Source organism: Gopherus flavomarginatus, chromosome 7 (assembly GCF_025201925.1).
Source record: "Gopherus flavomarginatus isolate rGopFla2 chromosome 7, rGopFla2.mat.asm, whole genome shotgun sequence".
Lineage (NCBI taxonomy): Eukaryota > Metazoa > Chordata > Testudines > Testudinidae > Gopherus > Gopherus flavomarginatus.
This window is the reverse complement of record NC_066623.1, coordinates 37,254,616-37,275,776: the sequence shown is the minus strand read 5'-3', so window position 1 is coordinate 37,275,776 and position 21,161 is coordinate 37,254,616. Positions and strand designations below refer to the sequence as shown.

The following is a 21,161-nucleotide window of genomic DNA, read 5'->3' as shown; positions in this document are numbered from 1 at the left end:
AACTGAAATTTGGGCTAAAAAATATCACATAAGAACTTAACAGTTCAATCAAAATTTCTTTGATATATGGAGGAAATGGTTAGCTGTGTTTTTGCAAGGGTTTCCCCTAAACATAAATCCTAAGGAAACTGCAGTTCTGGTAAGTATTAGTTACTGAATTATTATATTAAAATATCTTAGGCTTAATTTGTTCCAATTTGTTTTATTGGTGTCCCTACTTCACAAGGGTCTTCAGTAGATAAAAAGCTTTTGCATTAGAATTAACATCAAGGACTAAGGAAGAGCCATCTGGTTTCACTCAGGGGTTCAGTTTCAGCTGAACAATTATGGCTCCTGTTTGGTGCCCTGTAACAGTTATGATTGTTTTACCCTTTGAATTCAAGTAATTTGTACTGTATTATCTATTAAATGAAAGCACCACGTACTTAAAAAAAATCATATAGTTCAAAACATGCAAGTAAGAAACTGGGATTGATTGGTAAGTGCTAATCTTGTTAATTCATCCAGTTGCTATTCCATACTTACCTGTTGAAGACTGGGCATTGACATCGGCACAGTGAACAAGCAGCAGTTTTACAATGTCTACATAGCCTCCACTGGCAGCTGCCATTAGTGGAGTTATGTCTCCTTTATTTCCTCGATCTTCAACATTTGCATGCATCGCTAGTAGCACCTGGACAAACAAACAGGAGTTCACTTAAATGAGTTTTAACAATTATGTTTTCCTCCTTTAATTATGGGGGGACTCAGGATATGTCTACACTACAAACCTAAGTCGACCTACAGCCACTGCAGTAATTACTGCGGTAGCACATGCCTGCACTACCCTCCTTGGGTTGGTGGTGCATGTCCTCAGGAACAATGCTTCCACTGACCTAAGAGGGGCAGTGTGGGGAGCAGACAGCCTGGTCTGGCAGCTCCACTGGCAGCTCCCTGCCAGAAGTCTGGCTACCCGGCAGGCTTCTGGGTGCCCAGTGGGCTCTCTCACCCCCCACTCCCAGAAGGGAGCCAGACACTCATGTCAATTTCACAGTCCACTGAGCCCTGAAATAGACTGCCTGGTTCCTGGCAGGTGGCTCTCAGCTGAGACTATGATCCAAAGCCCCTCCTGGCTTCTCACCCCAGCTCCCAGCCGGGATCAAAGTCCAGCTACCCTGCTTTCCAAGGAGCGGGGACATTCTGGTCAATTTTATGGCTCCTGGCATGAAATTGACAAGAGAGCAGATAGACACTGCATAGCCCTAACTACATTGACATAAGCCTTATGCCTCTTATGAAGGTGGAGATATGTTGCTATGTTTGGGGGGAGGGATAGCTCAGTGGTTTGAGCATTGGCCTGCTAAACCCAGGGTTATGAGTTCAATCCTTGAGGGGGCCATTTAGGGATCTGGGGCAAAAGTCTGTCTGGGGATTGGTCCTATTCTGAGCAGGGAGTTGGACTAGATGACCTCCTGAGGTCCCTTCCAACCCTGATATTCTATGATTCAATGTCATCGTAGTAGGGCACTTATGTCAATGGGAGGTGGGCTGTAGTATAGACGCTGACAATTAGGTGAACATAAGCTGCTTTACATCCACCCAACTGTGTAGCATAGACTGGCCCTAAAAACTATTTTCCCTTCTTTCTCCCCGCTCCTTTTAAAAAGCTTTGTATCACAGCAATCCTACCTTTGGTAAAGAACTAGATATGGATCTGTCCAGAGCCAGTCATGACTGCTACATGCATCTGCCCAAGTAGCGCACTATGCTGTTTTTCTTCCACATTTTTCACGTTACAATATTTAAAATCAAAAATATAAGCAAAAACTGCAACATAAGTTAACGTTTTCAAATACTTCAGATAAAGCAATTCCACTCAAAGTGAGTTTGTTGCAATTGAGATGAGCTACATTTATGCGTTAATGATTCCAGCACAAATTTGTTCAATTTACTTGCAAAGAGGTTTCTCCCATTAAACTCATGTTGGGATCACTGAGTCAAGCTAGGTGCTTTCTGGCTTGTGATTCACCACCAGTAATAGCCTTCAGTGGAGCTGCACAAGTGTAACTGAAGACAGAATCTGAAGGTAATGCAGATGTGAACTGGCTTTAGAATTTAGTTAACGATGCTGATATATTAGCTAGAAAAAAGTCGCAGTTTTAGAAAATGATTGAGTCATTATGCATCACAAAATATTAATATAAGATCAAAAAAAATTTCGCTTTGCAGTCACCTTTAGAGGCTGAATCTTAGGGCTACACTACCTGATGGACTGACCAGCAGCAATCAATCCAACGGGGGTCATGATGCAATAAATCGACCGAGTGCTCTCCCATCGACTCTGGTACTCCACCAGGGTGAGAGGCACAGGCAGAGTCGACAGGAGAGCGTCAGCTGTTGACTTACCGCAGAAGACACCGCGGTAAGTAGATCTAAGTACGTTGACTTCAGCTACATTATTCACGTAGCTGAAGTTGCATAACTTAGATCGATCCCCCCCCGTGTAGACCAGGCCTTAGAATGACTATTTGGCAGCACAGCTTGATTATGTCTGAAGTGATGTGCCTGGAAGCTAGAGGCAGATCATTTGAAAAAACATACAAGATGTAATTTTCAAACAAGATCATTTATGTTGTAGCATGTCTTATTTGTTACCCCCTCTTCTTTAGATTGAGGGCTTGTAAAAAGCATATTTAGTGGAAAACTGTCTGAAAGGCTGTTGAGCATGCAATAAAGTGAACTGCATTATATTTTACTTCATATTCTTTTTAGAGCACAAAATCCATTCTTATCAAAAGGACTAAAAATGTTTGGCTTTCGAAGAGTTTCAGGCATATAGCACTCTGTATTTAAAGTCTCAATCATAAGCGATTGTGTATTTTCTACTTACTTGTGCTAATTCATAATACCCAGCTGAACAGGCCAAGCAAAGGAGACTCTCCCCTTCTTCGGTGTGTTCATTTACACTTCTTCCTTCATCCAGCAGCTTCCGGACAGCATTCACATCCCCATCAGAGCATGCTTCTGCCAAACTGCGACTGGAAAATTATTTATCATACAATGAACACACAGGAATAGTTCTACAACAGACAGGTAGTAAGCTTTCTGATAAAGAACAGTAAGGTCAAGGTAAACTCAAAAGACTTTTGCTTAACTGACATGCTAGTTTGCGGGTTAGCACTTTCAAAGTGCCTTTCAGAAAGTGATACAGAAAGGCAAAGTGCTTTTCAAAACAACCAATAGCTCAACACCTCTGTGTAGGAGCTACTATTCCCTTTCACAAATGGTCTAATAGGAATCTGCCTTGATTTTGAAATAAGTGCCAAGCCACTGACACAGCTGCATTGGTGCAAATCCCAGGTCCAGACAAGGGAAACTATAATATGCACCAACTTAGCTCATCCCAGTTTCAAGCAGAGAATCTCCACTAATTCAAGTTGCAGCTTTTCTGTGTACATTTTAGGTTTGTACTGGGGCAGTTTTGGCAGCAGCTACCATTGACTGCAAGAATGAGGCAAATTCCCAGTATAGACAATGCTTAAGTGACCTGCCTAAGATCACATTGAATACTGTTGCAGAATTAGGAATAAACCAGATCTACCATCTGCCAGCCCTCTGCTTTATCCACAAGAATTTTCTATTCCTACTGCATGAATTATTTTATTGGAAGGAAAAAAATTAAGTAATGAATGTTTAGACAAAACATTTATATGACAAATTATCCTTAGTTATTTGATCTTTTTGGACTGCCAAAATTTTAACTATACCTTTAAAAAACACCAAAGAAACTCAAGCCACTGAAGTTTGCAGCCTATCTGGAATAATAAATTATTAAAATATGCCTAGCGGATGGATTCGTTATTTTATTTAACATTCCATCATAGTGGGATACCTCAACTAAGGGTTTGGCTACACTGGCAATTAACAGCATTACAACTTTCTTGCTCAAGGGTGTTAAAAAAAACACCCGAGCACAGCAAGTTGCAGCATTGTGAAGCGCCAGGGTAAACAGTGCTCCAACGCTGGGAGTGCATGCTGGGAGCTATGCCCCTTATAGAGGTGGTTTATTAGAGTGCTGGAAGAGGTATCTCTCAGTGCTGCGCCACGACCACACAAGGCACGTTAAAGCGCAGCTTTGCCAGTGTAGACTAGCCCTAAACTGCAAGGAAGGGAGGTGGGTGGGTATTCTGTAGCTCCTTCTCATTCAAGAACCCCAAATCTGACAAAAAAGTAGGAAATCTAGAGCAGTCAATGTACCTCTTACATTCCAAAGTGAAAATGCACCAGCGTAGCAGCATAAAATATACTGGAAACTGACTGACATGCCAATTCAAGAAGGATAAAAAGGGCAAAAGGTCCTTACACAGTATTACTATTCTCTAACTATCAAGTTGTCATGACCAATGCCCCCAGCTCTTGTCACCATAAAAGACCTTAAGGCTCAGGAAATTCTTAGCCATTACCTTAAGCAACAGTTTTAAAGGCCAATGGGAGCTGCAGAGGCAGTGCTCGGGGCTGGGACAGCGTATGGTGCCCCTCTGGCCGCGCCTCCGCCTAGGAGGCAAGGGATGTCACCACTTCTGGTGAGCCTGATAGGCAGCCTGCCAGCCCTACCACACCAACTCCCATCCCAGAGCACCCCCGGTGCTCCCAGGCCACCCCAAAGCACCCAGGATTTAGTCAGGTTATAAAGTACAAGTCAGAGAGGTCACAGACTGTGATTTTTTGTTTACTGCCCATGACTTTTACTAAAAATACCCGTAACTAAAATGTAGCCTGTGTCATGATTACCAATACAGATAACTGTAGGATCAACTCCAGCTGAACAATCAGAGTGATGTGTTCCTGCCAGTGCATCTTATTTATAAGACATGGAAATTTGCCTTCAAAGCGAGGACTGGTTGGCACAGAGGCATAAAATTCAAGAGAAATTGGGCCCATTTATTTTCTGACACATACACAAACTGACTCCAGAGCCTCTCCTCTATCATTCTCAGTGTACAGACTTTGATAGGAAGAGAAAGTTCACTTGTTAATTCAGGAATATATATGAATTTCAATTTCCAACAAAGTACTAAAGAATTCCAGTGATTAAACTACTCTTTGAATCCCTATAAATAATTCTCACTTGAGAGATACACCCTTCTCAGATAATGAAAATGTTAGTAGTTGCCAGATAAGGACCCTAGGAGCTGGGCTGATAAGGAGGTGGAAGTCATTTCCCAGACTGAGCTTTTTGTGATTCCCTTCAGTGACTACAGCAGACATTTAAATATAGGATTAACAATGTAATGTGATAGTAACTGACACATAGGATCACATTCCTGGTCCACCTAGTCAGTATCCTGTCTCCAACAAAAAACAGCACCAGATGCTGCAGAAGGTGGTGCAAGAAACTTCAGAGTAGGCAGATTTGGCATAATCTACCCATCAGAAAGGTTTTATCCCAATCCTTAATATTTAGAGTGGCTTCAGCCTTAAGCCTGAAGTTTTATACCCTTTCCAAAATATTATTTGCATTAATTCAAACAACTCTGTATGTTCTTGTTATCCAAATAAATATCCAATCCCTCTCAAAGTTCTGTGAAGTTCTTTGTCTGACTTCCTGTGACAGCGAGTTCCACAATCTAGTTACATGTGTAACACTGTTGCAAAAAAAGCAAATATTCTGTGATGTATAAGCAGGAGTATTGTAAACAAGACATGAGAAGTAATTCTTCTGCTCTACTCCATGCTTATTAGGCCTCAACTGGGGAACAGACTCTCCAGTTCTGGGCATCACATTTCAGGAATCATGCACAAAATGGAGGAAGTCCAGAGAAGAGCAACAAAAATTATTAAAGGTTTAGAAAACATGATCTATGAGAGAAAATTGTGTTTGTTTAGTCTGGAAAAGAGAAGACTCAGAGGGGACATGATAACCGTTTTCAAGTACGTAAAAGGTTGTTACAAGGAAGAGGGAGAAGAATTGTTCTTAACCTTGAGGATAGGAAAAGAAGCGATGGGCTTAAATTGGAGCAAGAGAGGTTTAGGTCGGACATTAGAAAAAACTTCCAAACTGGAATAAATTACCTAAGCAGGTTGTGGAATCTCCATCATTGGAGATTTTTAAGTGCAGGGGACTGGACTAGACCTCTCAAGGTCACTTCTAGTCCTATGATTCTATGATAAGTGAAAAAGTATTTCCTTTTCTCAATTTTGAATTTACCACCTGCTTTTCAATTTCACTGAATACTCCCCTTGCTCTTGTGTATGAGACAAGGAGAGTAGAAGTTTCCCATCTATCTTTTCTAGAACATTCATTAGGTTAATTTTTTTACACATCTTTATCTCCCTTCAAAGGAGAAGCAAACAATCTCCCTCACCCCAAAAAACAAAAACCTCTTCCTATGAGAGTTTCTCCATGCCCTTAAACACTCATCATCCTTTTCTGAACCCCCTGGAACTCTGCAATACCCTTTTTGAGATAGGGTGACTGTTACTGCAGACAGAGGTCATACCATTTGATTTTTTTTCCATTTAGAGAAATACTCTAAAATTAAAATACAACAGTGCATAGATCCAATCATTTTATTATCCTAATCAAAGTAAGTATTTTATACGAAGAATTGGCTGTATATATTGTGTACATGGCAGTGTATTCAAGCCCACCTATTAAGGAATCGAACTGAAGCTGAATCTGCTCATAGCAACAAAGACTGAAAAAAACAGAAGTTACAAAGCAATATGAATATTATGGACATTGAACTTGCCTCTAGTTGACACAAAGAATACATCTTCTCCAAACTCTTCTTCCTGTTTGCTGTCTGCTCAAGTTTTCCACACACCCTATGCTATTCTCAAGACTAAATGATGCATATTTTAATAATATAATTTAAAAAATTCACATAATCAACTCAGTGGGCTAAATGCACAAATTATTTTATGGCTTGTGTTATACAAGGCCAAACTAGATGATCGTAACTAGCCCTTCTGGCCTTAAACATCTACAAAAAAGTAAATGTAAAAATGCTTTTGCAATACACTACCCCATTCCTTCCCTCAGATCTACATGTTATGGATTTACATGTATGTTATTTGTCTAACAAATGATAAACTCTGAGGGGAAAAGGCCTTGTCCTATGTTTGAAAAGAGCCAGGCACATCTGTGTTACTATATTTAAAGACTAAAGACGCAGTAACTAAAAACATCATACTTGGTAGATGTTAACTTAATTAAATCACAAACACTATACAGTTATGTCCATTTCTAAATTCCTTGAAGAACTGTTGCCCATGAACAGTACTTCAAATCTTACACACTTTTAGTTCTGCAGTGTACACTACACAGTATTTCAACAATTATTTAAGTTTCCTTCAGGCCCACATACACTACCACCTTAATGTCAAATATCTGAAGGGAAACTGAAAGTAGAAGAGACTGAGGCTTCAGCAGCTTAAAGTGACACTTCTCTTTCCTACTGAAGGAGTGATGTGAAAGCATGCTTCCTTGGGACTTAAGACAATCACTTGATTCTGGGGCATTGGGGCAGCCATACTCTCCTGATTAATCAAGCTGACAGATGTTTCATGGACAAGTATTAGGAAATTTAGTTTTTCCTCCAAAACCTTAGAGCAACAGCCTTTGGCAGATGACTATCCTATGAGACCTACCCCAGACAATTAGCTATCTAACCTTTGGTTTCATAAAAGGACAACCCTCGAAGCTGCTGCGGCAGTAGTTATGGCAAAAAAATCTAGCATCTCTAGGGTACGTCTATACTCCAGTTAGAAACCAGTGGGAGGCCCACACCAGCTGACTAGGGCTCGGGCCAACGGGTTATTTAATTGTGATGCAGACATTTGAGGTCAGGCTGGAGACCAGATTCTAGGAACCTGCAAGGTTGGAGGATCCCAGAGCTTGAGCTGCAGCCCCTTAGCCCAGACCCAGCCAGCTGCAGGCGTCTAACTGCAGTGTAGACATACCCTCCATGGGAATGGTGAGGCTGGCTTTCCATTATAAGCAAGCTTTTGTTTAAGAAGATTTTGTACAGGAAAGACTGACATCACACACCAAATGGTAAGAAGGGCAACTTTCTCAAAATGTTAAGAGAAGGAAGGATGCTACAATGCACTATTACACTGTCCTTGTTACTGTCCCTAGCTAACACAGCTTGAGGTAAGATGTGCAATGCCTTGAGATTGAAGAACATGGCTGCTGCTTCTACTAGCAAGAGATTTATGTGACCGAGAGGTGGGAACTGCAAAAGTAATTAAATTCAAAATGTAAAAAAATCATTTTCAAATATACAATTTAGATACCATAATTTAAATTATATGAAAGTGTAAGCCTTTACATACTTGTCTACTTGTCCTGCATTGTGATTGTTCTCTGCTCTCATCCGTGTCAATGCAGCAGCAGCTTCATCCAACGCACAGCTGACAGACGAAGTCAGTCTTCGGAGCACCTCAGGATCTGCGAAGGCTTTACCATCGGCAGTGGACAATTTACCAATTCCTTCAGTGTTTGTTCGTTCATCAGTCAGGTTAGTATGAAAGTCACACAAAAAAAATGCAAAGACACTATTTTAAAATTTCAGTCACATGCACTATTAGTAAAAAAAGTCATCTGCAAACATGCTGGGAAATCAAATACAATTAGAATAACTTTTTTATAATCTGAAAATTTAATTATAGCAGCAGCAAAGCTATGTTTATTTGCAGTTCTATTATATGCCCCAATTTCAAGCTTATACCTTTTGAAAAAACTAAGGGTGGAGAACAAGCATGGGAAACAAGTCTAAAAGTGAATGCCTGGGAAGCTTTGATGTAATGCCATTTGGCTTCTTTAAGATTATCTGAATTTGAAGAATAATTTTTCTACTCCAATTTTTCAGATGCCTCCCCCTCCCCACATTCCCCACAACTTAGGAAGTAAAAAACGTAAAAGCTTCCTGAGGATTTAGTTATCAACAAGGATAAGTGCTTTTAACAAACTTGAAAAAAGTTTAACAAATATTTGTTTGATCTTCAAGTAGCTTAATGTACTGAAGTGCAGAGAACCAGATAAAACCAAAATAAAGTATCTTACTCCACAATGTAGTAAAAGGGTGATTTTTTCCAGTGACCGTGTATAGTAATTTTTAACCCCGGTAAACTTTTTAATCCGTTTTTTTTTTTTTAAATGAAGTTTAGTACCAGTGTGTAGTTGACCTTTATGACACAAACTGATGCATTTCTGAATCTACAGACTAGCAAACAATAGCACCAAAAGAAAGGGAAACTTACCTCAATCTCAATGCCACTCAAATGCCAACAATGAAAACTTTTTCCACTGCTGATACCCCTGTGTGGTACAACTATAGAAGCTTATCCCGCATAGCTGGTTGTACCCAAAGATGTACTCAGAGCTAAGGCCCCATCTATTCGACAAATGTAAACATTCTGGCACAATTGTACTTGCAGCATAGACCTAAATCTTCAAGTACAAACATGCTACTAGTCAAGTCTCTGGTAACATACTGAATTACAGTACAATAGTTCACTGCAGTGGTTCCCAAACTGTCAGTCATGACCCACAGGATGGCCCTGAAAAAGTACCAGGATGGTCATGAGACAAGGGAAAAAAAGATGCAAGAAAGCTTCTAAACAAACAGCCACCAGGGTAGTGCCATCTGCTATTAGAGCATTAGGGTATGTCTGGACAGCATTTTGGACTGAACCTCCCAGCCTAGACCCAGAGACTCAGCCTAGTGGAGCGCATGCTAGTGCTCCCTTCTTATATAGCTCTCTAGACAGCAGTTTGAAGTTGTGGTTCTGGTGAGGGTTCAGGCTCTGATCCTAGGAAAAAGAAGGTGGGCTTCAGTGCCTGAATCAGCTGACCCAAGCTAGGAAGTTTGTTCCAAAATGCTGCACAGATCATACCCATAAAGCACTCTCACACCCACAGCTGCAGCCAGCCAGAAAAGCTAGGAAGTGCCATGTGCTGCCAGAAAAATACAATACACTCAAAGCAGCAGCATGCCTTCCTATGGCCAGCAGCAAAAGCATGGGAAAGGGAGGGAGACTGATGGAATCCCTTTCTTCCAGCACATGGGGCAGCAGGTCAACTAAAAGGATCTAGTGGACTGGATGTGGCCCTCAGTTGCCCAACCCTTTTTTTGGTTTGGTGTTCGAGGGAACCCAGGAGACAGAGACCCTGCATGAGTCACATTGGTTAATCCAGGCCTGGCTACCCACCCAAAAGTTTCAAAGTAAACTGTTAAGATGGAGTGCAAAATCAACCTGAGAACTAAAGTATCAGGAGGCTCATGTGAACAGAGGTGAGTTTAAAGGGGGCCAACAGCATGAGCAATTTGGGAATCACTGGTTTACACATTACTAGAAACTAACACACTGATTCAACAGCAGCAAATGTAGGTCATCTTTAATAAGCTAAGCAACAGAGTGGCTTGAGTAGCTATTTAATCACAGATGTAACCAGGGCCGCACCAGAAAGATAAAACGCCTGTGAAAGTGATTCTGGACAATACATTTCAGAAATTTTAACATCTGCCATAGGTACATCTTCGGATTCTTTTGAAATTCAACTATGTTTTCTATTTTTCCCAGCTTGTAACCCAGAGTCTAGCATTAGTAACCAGAACTGTGCAACAAAGGGAAGGGTATAAAAGGAGAAGAGCAATCATTCATTTACGATGGGATGGGAAATTTGCAGAAGTGCAAGGAGATTAGCATCGCTAATAGGGGAGAGTTAGTTGTGGTGTAGTCTCTGGTATGGTGTTTGTTTGGATGGAGGAAAAGGTATTAAGACGTCTTAAATTTTCATTTCCTCGACACATATTTGTGTGTATGAATATTTATTCAGATCATTGCTTTTAAAACAGTGGGCCAAATTCAGCAAACCTGGCTCACCTAGTCAAAATGATTACACTAGGCTAAAGGCAGACTACATTCTGACAGCTTTTTTCTTCTGTGACTAATTGTCTGCATGCTTCATATGACTGATATGTAAATTTTAAAAATGAAAATCAAGTACAAAAAGATTTAAAATAATGGAAGATGATGGATGGGCATGTGATTTGATGACAACAATTCTCTCTTTTTAGCAGTACACTACAGCACTCAAGCTCAGAAGCTCCTTGTGATGTTCACATTGACATGTTACCTATTTGTATGACTAAGCTCACCGAGCAGTGTTCCCCCACCCCCACAGTATATTAGCTGTAACAGAACCATTAGTAAATCAGGTTTACCCACTGTCACCACACAGCCGTTTCTCAAAAAGCAGAGTGAGGAAACAGCTGATAAATCTGACTTTTTAAATGGCAACTCCTTTCTGTCTGTACAAAATTAGATCCTTACACCCACCCCAATTCCCTTATACTTTAGGAAGCTCGTGCTATAGAAACTGTCCTATAGCGACAGGTCCTTTCCTACTTCAAGTTTGTCTACTTGAGGGGATTACCTTCCAATTTACAACATAAGCTTCCCAACGCTAAATATATTTAGGTTTTTCTCAAGCTTCTTCTCTAGTTTCTGCTTCCACTAATTCTCTAACACCTTGGAGACTCCTTATCTTTGATATCCATTTCTGTAGTTTCTTCAGAATTCTTTGATATCCTTCCTGTAATATATACTGAGTTTTGCTCAATACCCTCAATACCTTATTCTCTATGAACAGGACTATGATCTCCTGACATGCTTTATACCTGTATACACTCCAGGATTCAGTTTACTTTCCCAACTGTTAAAAAATCAGTCTAAAACTGGATAATACTTCCCCCAACTCCTTGTCCTGATACTGTAATATGCAACTATTTTTCAACCTTAAATTTCTAGACGATGTAAAACTTTAAAGATAATATATACAACACATTCTGTTCCCACGCTTCTAACCTCACTCAGTTTTTCCAAGTTCTTTTGAATCCTGCCTCCCTTTTGTTTGGGACAAATTCTCCAAAGCAAGTCATGTGCATGTCTGTACAGTAGCTGCATGCGCCATCTGCCAGGTAGTATGAACAAGACAGGAGCCTAATGCAATCCTCGCATTATCTTCATAATTCACTTTAGTCACATCTAACCAGTAACCATATATTTAACACTTTAGAAATGTATCAAGTTGTATTATAGTTGCTAATTTTACACTGGTTTTTCACAAGATACTATATATAAAGTTTTCTTGAAGACAAAGTAAATTATTTCCACTGCTTTCACAACTCTATCATCACTTCTTCGAAGAAACTGGGTTTTAGAATAAACTAACCAAAACTGTACTCTGCTAGTAAGCTGCTAATCCCTGACATTGCCCCATATGATGATCAGATTTTCATGTATCTTATTTCCCAGGTCCAACCTTACATCAAGTTTTAAAGTGTCATATTAGCATCTCTTTTGTTGCCAAGTAATTACATTTCCAGAGAATTATCAAAACTGGAAAGAAACCCCCCCAATAGCAGTAGTTTATACTCTAAGGCCTGGTCTACACTGGGGGACAGTGTGGTGGTGTCAATTTAAGTTACGTAACTTCAGTTACATGAATAACATAGCGGAAGTCGATATACTTAGATCTACTCAATGCGGTGTCTTCACTGCGGTTAGTCGACTGCTGCCGCTCTCCCGTCGACTCTGCCTGCGCCTCTCGTGGCAGTGGAGTACAGGAGTTGACGGGAGAGCACTCAGAGGTCCATTTATCGCATCTAGACTAAGTGCGATAAATCAACCCCCGCTGGATCAATCGATGCCTGTCAATCCAGCAGGTAGTACAGACATACTCTTAGAAGGCTTGCTGCTTTACCGTGAAACCTGGTACGTTTAAAGTTGCATTGGTTTATTCTTTTTACCTGGTGTTACTCTTCGTTACATTAATCTTTCATCTTCTGCCCACAGACAACTCCTGTTTCTAGCATGCGCCTTAATTATCGCTAGAAAATAGTTTCCTAGTAATACCTGCCTTCTCTTACTATATGCCTCACTATCCCTCAAGAGACCTGCACTGTTTTCCCTCCTGTTCCCTATACAATAAAACTGTTCAAATCTGGTGTATCTACCTTTAGAACTCTCTCCATTCATTTTTGCTTTTTCAATTATTCTTACAATGCCAGAATTTGTGATGCAAGATCAGACCATTAGTCTACCTAGTCCTGCGGACAGCCATGACCTATACTTGATGCTTCAAAGAAGCAGCTGTCAAACTGTCCATTGATCACTACGGGTATGCAGGTTATTTGCAGGTGGTCTGCAGAGATCTGGCTAGTCACATCAGTGCTCGTTCTTGTTTCTAGTTGCGAAGCCATATTGCCAGTGCACTCAGTTGTTTCCAATTGTTACCTTCCAATGTAAGAAATTACAATATCGCAGAGAACTGTCAAAGTATAAATCAATGGAGTTGTTTTCTTCTTAAATCTGCACATAGACATCTTTAATGCTACATTGTTGATAATTTCATATTGCTTCTCTTTGGCAAAACTGTCAAACAAGATTTTCTCTGCTGTTACTCAAGAACCTTGTGGGTAACAGTGTAACTAAAGAATCACAGCTATTCTGCTACCTAGCAAAGCTATGAACAGCAGAAGAGGCAGGCGTCAGAGATATTTCAGAGGTGGCCACAAAAAATTGGTGACAGGGAGCATAGATTTCTTTCCTCTGTTCCTCACAGTAGCCAGGAGGCATGAAGGAAGAGATAGTGCTCCTCTTCCCTTTCAGCAGCTAAAGGGGTGTGTGCAGAGCATCAAATTTACTTTCAGACAGAGATAGATAACAAGAGATTGAGTACTGTAAGTTGAAGGACTGCACCCTGGTACACCAGCCAAGAGTCCTGTGGCACCTTACAGACCAGGGGTTGGCAACCTTTCGGAAGTGTTGTGCCGAGTCTTCATTTATTCACTCTAATTTAAGGTTCTGCATGCCAGTAATACATTTTAACGCTTTTAGAAGGTCCCTTTCTATAAGTCTATAATTTACAACTAAACTATTGTTGTATGTAAAAATAAATAAGGTTTTTAAAGTGTTTAAGAAGCTTCATTTAAAATTAAATTAAAATGTAGAGTCCCCTGGACTGGCAGCAAGGACCCAGGCAGTGAGAGTGCCACTGAAAATTAGTTTGTGCCATAGGTTGTCTACCCGTTATAGACTAACGGACGTATTGGAGCATGAGCTTTCGTGGGTGAATACCCACTTCGTCGGCATAGTGTCTGTTAGTCTATAAGGTGCCACAGGACTATTTGCTGCTTTTACAGATCCAGACAAACACAGCTACCCCTCTGATACTTGACACCCTGGTACAAAATATCCATCCCCATCCCAGGCAGTTAGAGGCTGTCATCTCAACAAAATGCTGCAAATTCTACCTGCCTCTTTTGTATCTAATTTTGGCTTGTAAAAATCTAAGGATATTTACACTCTACCACCAAATTTAGGTGAGACGCTAATGCAGACGTGCTAATAATGATGCTTTTAATTTCTCTCATTATCCACACACAAGACTGTCTTCATCTCATATTCTTTTCTAGTAGTAGGTCCATATGTAGAAAGCCCCAAGTGATAGTCTTGCTGCAGTACAAGACAAAAACCAAACACCTTGAATAGCTTACTCATTGAACAATCTTCCACTGCAGTACAGTGCAGGAAAGAGTGACACTGACAAAAATAGGATAAAGTAAATGTGCCAGCCCCGGTTGCAGAGGGCTTTGGCACAACCAAGGAAGAAGTAGGGCTTCAAGCAATTACTACCCTCAGACTCCTCCTCTGTTGCTACACAATTTACAACTTCCACCACGCAGTTGTTGTAACACTAGTGTTGAGAGTCTGACAGACTTTCTCCAGTACGGTGGTGGCCAACCTGAGCCTGAGAAGGAGCCAGAATTTACCAATGTACATTGCCAAAGAATCACAGTAATAAGTCAGCAGCCCCCGCATCAGTTCCCCTGTTCCCTCCCCAGCTCAAAGCACCTCCTGCCCACCAGCAGCCCCACTGACCAGCACCTCCCCCTCCCTCTCTGCACCTCCTGATCAGCTGTTTCGTGGTGTGAAGGAGGCTTGGGGGGAGGAGCAAGAGCACAGCAGGCTCAGGGAAGGGGGCAGGAAGGAGTGGAGTGGGGGCAGAGCCTGTGGCAGAACCAGGGGTTGAGCAGTGAGCCCCCCCCCCCCGGCACATTGGAAAGTTGGCACCTGTAGCTCCAGCCCTGGAGTCGGTGCCTATACAAGGAGCCACGTATTAACTTCTAAAGAGCCGCATGTGGCTCTGGAGCCACAGGTTGGCCACCTCTGCTGCAGTATCTCCCTTCTTCCACTCTGATCTGCTATGTCAACTATCTCTTACATCTGGGAAGCCTGGAGTCAGATCACTTCAAACCAGGAGGTCCAGAATTTTTTTCTCAAGCGTTATTCTATCCAGTTCTAGTCCCTTCTTCCCCACCCCTTTTCAGGGACACTTCTCACAAAATACTGTTAAAACTGGAAGTTGACTCCCCTTTCCAACCTGGAGCAGAGTAAAACGTGCCTTTAGGATTCAGAGGGCATGGGTTTTAGTTCCATTATTTTCTCATCTCAAAGAAGAAAGAGAGTTGGTGTCCCATTTTGACCTTCTACATCTGAAATCTATAAATTTGTTGAAAATCAGGATGGTGACTCAGGCCTCCATAATTCTTTTATTAGATCCTCAAGACTGATATATAGTTCTTGACCTCCAAAATATCTATCTTCACATATCCATACATCCAGCTCACCAGATATACACCTCAGATTCCTAGTAGGAGCATCTCACGACAAGATCAGAGTCCTGGCCTTTCCACAGCACCAAGGACATTTAACAAATGCTTGGCAGTTGTGGCAGCTCAACTAAGGAGACAAGGAATCCATGTCTACCTATCTCAATGACTACCCCATCTCAAAGGTTGATCTGAGGAGAGCAACCCCCACAGATGACCAATTCAGTTCAAAACAGCTCTTTGCCACACGGGGCCTGAAAATCAGAGAAGTTCACAGCTGCTGTCTCTGCACAGACTTTATACAAGCAGTTAACTTTCACTGATCTGGAATCTATTTTCCACAAGAAAGATTTTGTATTATAGTGAAATTCAAACAAAATAACTTCAGGCTCATCCAAAGACATCAATGCGAACATGCCTCAGGCTTTTGGGGGACACAATCTCATGCACCTATGTGACAATTTGTCAGACTTCACCTATGCTCCATATCACTGTAGTTAAAGTCATTGTATCTAACATATCACAAACATGATGGTCAGTGTCCCACAAGAAATCCTCCTAGTCATTTAATTGCTGGAAAGACGCTATTAAAGTGTGCAGCGGAGTACCCTTCTCTGCACTTCCACCTACAAAGACTCTGATAATGGATGTCTCCACTCAAGGATGGGAGCCCACCTATGTCTTTAAAATTCAGAACCTATGCTTCTGTCAGAAAGCTCAGCTATACATACACATTCTAGAAATCAAAGCCATCCACCTGGACTCACTGCCCTTTCATTTTAGTCAAGTGTTCTTGTATTATGGTACAAGATAAAAGATGAGCTATTGATCTGTCCCCCAACTTTCATAATGTTAGAAACATCCCAGTCCCTCTGATATTTTCTCCTTTCAAAGAAAAATTAGTCTTGGCCATCTCTAGACCTATAGAATCATAGACTTCAAGGTCAAAAGGGACATTATGGTCATCTGATCTGACCTGCACAACACACAGAATCTCACCCACTCCCGCAACAAACCCCTCACCTATGTCTGAGCCACTGAAGTCCTCAAATTATGGTTTAAAGACTTCAAGGTACAGAGAATCCTCAGCAAGTGGCCTGTGCCCTGTACCCCATGCTGCAGAGGAAAGTGAAAAACCTCCAGGGCCTCTGCCAATCTGTCCTGGAGGAAAATCCCTTCCCAACCCCAAATATTGCTATCAGCTAAACCCTGAGCACATGGGCAAGACTCACCAGCCAGACACCCAAGAAAGAATTCTCTGCAGTAACTCAGAACCCACCACATCTAACATCCCATCACAGGCCATTGGGCATATTTACCGCTAATTGTCAAAGATCAATTAATTGCCAAAATTAGGCTATCCCATTATACCATCCCCTCCATAAATTTATCAAGCTTAGTCTTGAAGCCAGATATGTCTTTTGCCCCCACTGCTCCCCTGGGAAGGCTGTTTCAGAACTTCACTCCTCTGATGGTTAGAAACCTTCGCCTAATTTCAAGTCTAAACTTCCTGATGGCCATATACGTATGCAAGTCCCATAATACTCCTAACCAAATTCAGTGCCTTGACTCTCTCAGCACTTTCTTCCTGTAGAGGGAATAAAAGCAGAGATGAATAAAAAGGGCAGAAAAACTCTACTGGCATCATAGTGTACACCACTCAACCTGCTTCTGGAAAATTGTCCTGTTTTAACTACTGCCATACAACTGAAGGACTTTGAGTATGTGACATTATCTTTGGCCTTCCCCAGAGGACTCTGCATTTACAGTTCATCAGCATATGACCAGTTTTTATTTTGCTAGTTTATGCGTCCAACAAGTCAGAGAGGATTATGGAAAAAGTCTTATTTTAAATCATTTGTAAGATTTCTCTAATTGAATACTGATCCTTAAAAGGTTATTATTTCATTTCCACTCATAAGAGCTCCCCTTTGTTGTTTTCTGCACTTCTGGCAAGAACTGATCAAAAACTTTTGATAGTCCAAGTTAGCGACAACCAGTGTCAGCTTTATTTTATTTAGTTTTTCCACTCAGAAGGCAGGATTTTCCATTCATAAGCCAGGCTGGTTTGATCATAGCAGGTGAAGCTACAGTATACACCTCTACCCCGATATAACGCAGCCCAATATAACACAAATTCAGATATAATGCGGTAAAGCAGCGCTCCTGAGGGTGGGGCTATGCGCTCCGGCAGATCAAAGCAAGTTCAATATAACGCTGTTTCACCTATAATGTGGTAAGATTTTTTGGCTCCCGAGAACAGCATTAAAATCGGGGTAGAGGTGTACTGAACTATATCGTGTCCCTAAAATAGAAGTAAAGCTCTTCAATCTAATTCACAGCATCTCTTTTAGCTCCTTTTCTGTGGACTGGAAATATGCTGATGGAGTAATGCTGCTTTTAAAGATGTAGTACATATGCTAATCACTATCTCCATTATTTCATACACTATTCCTTCAGAACTTGTGGACAGTACAGCCACTTTACTGCACCTGAGTTTTTCAAGTGGCCCCATGATTTCAATCAGTTAATGCAACACTAATTTCCCAAGAAAAATGCCCTTGGAAGAAGAACTCCCAATGCTCACCCAAAATCATCTTCCAAGATCAAGACTTTTACAGAAAAACTATGACTCCAAGCCTAGAAGGCTCTAAGTCACATGCAAGTATACCAGCTTCCAATGTAATGAATGTGTTTCTCAATCTCTATTTGCTCAATACAGTGAACTCTGAAACAGAAGCCAAGAGTTATATCTAGTATTCCAACACAGGGAAAGCTGGTTAGACTGACTGTGTGTGGAACAAATAAAACAATCCTATAAAAACCTTTCTGAAGCAATTCATACATTTTTATTGTCTATACCAGCTGGGGATGAAGATCGAGGCAACAAGAATACAATTACCCTTTAAAGGGGACAGAAGTACTTTCCCCAAGTATGCTGCATACTAAAAGACAGCAGCAACCTCCCCTAGTGGTAACAAAGGGCTACAAAAGCCAGTAGTGAATCCAACAGGAATCTAAGGCAATATAAACCTAAATTATCTGAAGTGATAACCTGTCCTGTTTTTAGGAGAAGAGTTTTTTTTTTTTTGTTTTTACAACCCTTCAATGTCTGCCAGCTTTTCCTTGTTCCTAAGGGCTCTGGGTTTAAAAATGTGGAACCCAGAACTGAACAGATTTAGCAAGAATTCATTGTTTTACTTCTGTTCCAAAGTAATGATATAAGCCTTATTAACTGGGAGGAAGTCATGTATGTAAGTTCAACAAAGCCTAATTTAAGGCTTAAAAACGTTTTTTTCTCTTAAATGAAGACGCAATTCAGAAGTTGTGCAGAAACATAGCCTGCCATGAATGTAACTAAAGCATCTTCCTGCCCACAAGGCTACTGGTAATTAAAAGAATAGCGTCACCCTAGGGTCAGAGAGAAATCTTGATTTGCGACCATGAAGAGCATAGACTGGGCTTTTCTGGTGTCTCATATAACCTCTAGACAACTACAGAGGCCCACAGCTGATCTGACTCACATGGTTTTGTGAAAGTTAACCACTAACTTCCTGGTGCACAGATCCTTAGACTTACTGTTGAGTTGGGAGACAATGGAACAGTGGTTCCCAACCTATTTACTATCATGGATTGCATATGAAGCTCTGTGTGTTAAGTGAGCCACATCCACACAACATATATACTACCTGTATAGCCCTGAGGTTGTCACATGGGCTGCAGCTGTGTGCTGATTGGGCTGCAAGTGGCCTGCAGGTTGAGACCCACTGCTATGGAGCACCTGTCCAATTGCCAACCTGAAGTAGGTCAGGTTAAGGTAGAAGGATTAGGTGATTGGGCTTGGCACCCACCTTAATGAGACCTTGCATGTAGGTCTATTTAGTTGTTCATCAATCACTGCCTCTGACTGGCTACTAAGCAGAGTCAGGTGCCCGCTTCTGGTAAATCTGGCCAGGGAAGAAGCTGGTAAAATGAGCTGCTCTGAAATGCTAATACAAAAATACGGCCTTTGTTTGTTTCTATGCAATGCCTGTGTCATTTTTCCCCCTCTTACCTACTTATCTGCTCTTCTACTTAGGTGTTTTGGATTTCACTTAGACACTAAATAAAAGCTTCACTTATTCCAACAGTCCTTGACTCTTGGTACTTCAAGTGTACCAAGCCTGAAAGTCCAAAGAACTTGAGGGTTCATAAATTCTGCAACCTGCATGATGTGATGCAGTTTTGGTTTGCCTCAACCTGAAAAAACCCACTAAGGTTTTATTAATTGAAACACCACATACTTTAAGATATAATTATGTTTACAAAGAAAAAATTCATAAAAAGGCATTTTGTCCTAAAAGAAGAATTAACAATTCCGTAATTAATCAGAGGAATAATGATAAGAGATCAGTTTATTAGCTTATTAAGTCTACCATGCTTTTGTATCTGCCCAAATGTGAGATAGCTGGAAAAAAATCACTTGCTTTTTCTACAACAGGCCTATTAAGAATTGACACTATACTAAACCAAATACGCCAAAAACACTACTGAAGTTGAGCTAACTAGACAGCAGTGCAGTTCTTAAAAATTTACAATTCAGATGCAAAGAAGATGTTTAGTTTATTGTAAATCTAGCATCTTCAAATTTATAGATAGGAAAGAACGAACGCTGGATTTCATTCCATTACCCATTCAACTACCACTCCACCTGTTTGGGCTCAGTCTGACCTTTATATTCAGGATCAGTCATGTTGGTCACGCAATGAAAAGATTCCACACTTATCTAAATACTTATTCCAATTCATTCTTATGTAGTGTTAGTTCTCTGATCACTAGATCAAGCAAGATTTCCATTGAGACCGCAACAGTAGTGTCATCCTGTATTCATAAAAGTTCTTCTGAAACTCTGCCAACTGTATATTTAAGTTTAGTGCCTCTCGCTGTATAAAGTATAGACTATGATTTCATCAAATAGTCCTTCATGCTCCAGGTAAACTTTCTTATGGTAGTTGGATATAAAGCAAAAAAAGAGTCTTCCTGAGAGTTGCAACAATTTTCATTGGCAAGATGAAGTATTAATTTTTTTCCAGCTAACTCCCACAAATTTGAAAGCCCTTAGAGAATGCCCTGTCAGCAGTGAGAAGAAAGGAGAGCCTCTACTGACTGCAACTCTGGATAGAAGATAAAGTTGCTGTTGGCAGTGGTAAATTGTTAGCTCAAGTGGTATAGGTCTGATCTAAACATTGCAAATAGAGCTAGTTGAATTTTTTTGCTCAAAGTCAAAAAATGGTATTCTGACTAGATGAAAAGTTCCATAAAAATGTTTCTTTGAAATTTCCCACTTGAAGAAAATTCAAAACAAAAATTGATACCAAAAATAACTTGTGAAAAAGCCCCACATGACTTTTCACAATTACTTTCTTACACTCACACTGAAAAACAAAACAAAAAACGTGAGAAAGTGTTCCCTTCCCACTGAAGTGGAAGAAACTTTTCAAAACATTTTTTAAAAAT

General features: G+C 40.7%; 1 protein-coding gene across 11 annotated transcripts in view; it reads right to left on the bottom strand.

The window, feature by feature from the left end:
* ANKHD1 (ankyrin repeat and KH domain containing 1) overlaps positions 1–21,161 on the bottom strand; it is a 188,612-nt gene that overhangs the window by 111,705 nt on the left and 55,746 nt on the right. For all 11 annotated transcript variants that reach the window (XM_050962508.1, XM_050962505.1, XM_050962501.1 and 8 more), the window contains exons 3-5: positions 8,320–8,476; positions 2,870–3,017; positions 526–673 (exon numbers count right to left, since the gene is read on the bottom strand). In XM_050962508.1, coding sequence (XP_050818465.1) covers positions 526–673; positions 2,870–3,017; positions 8,320–8,476 — 453 coding nt within the window. The remainder of the gene's footprint in view (positions 1–525; positions 674–2,869; positions 3,018–8,319; positions 8,477–21,161) is intronic.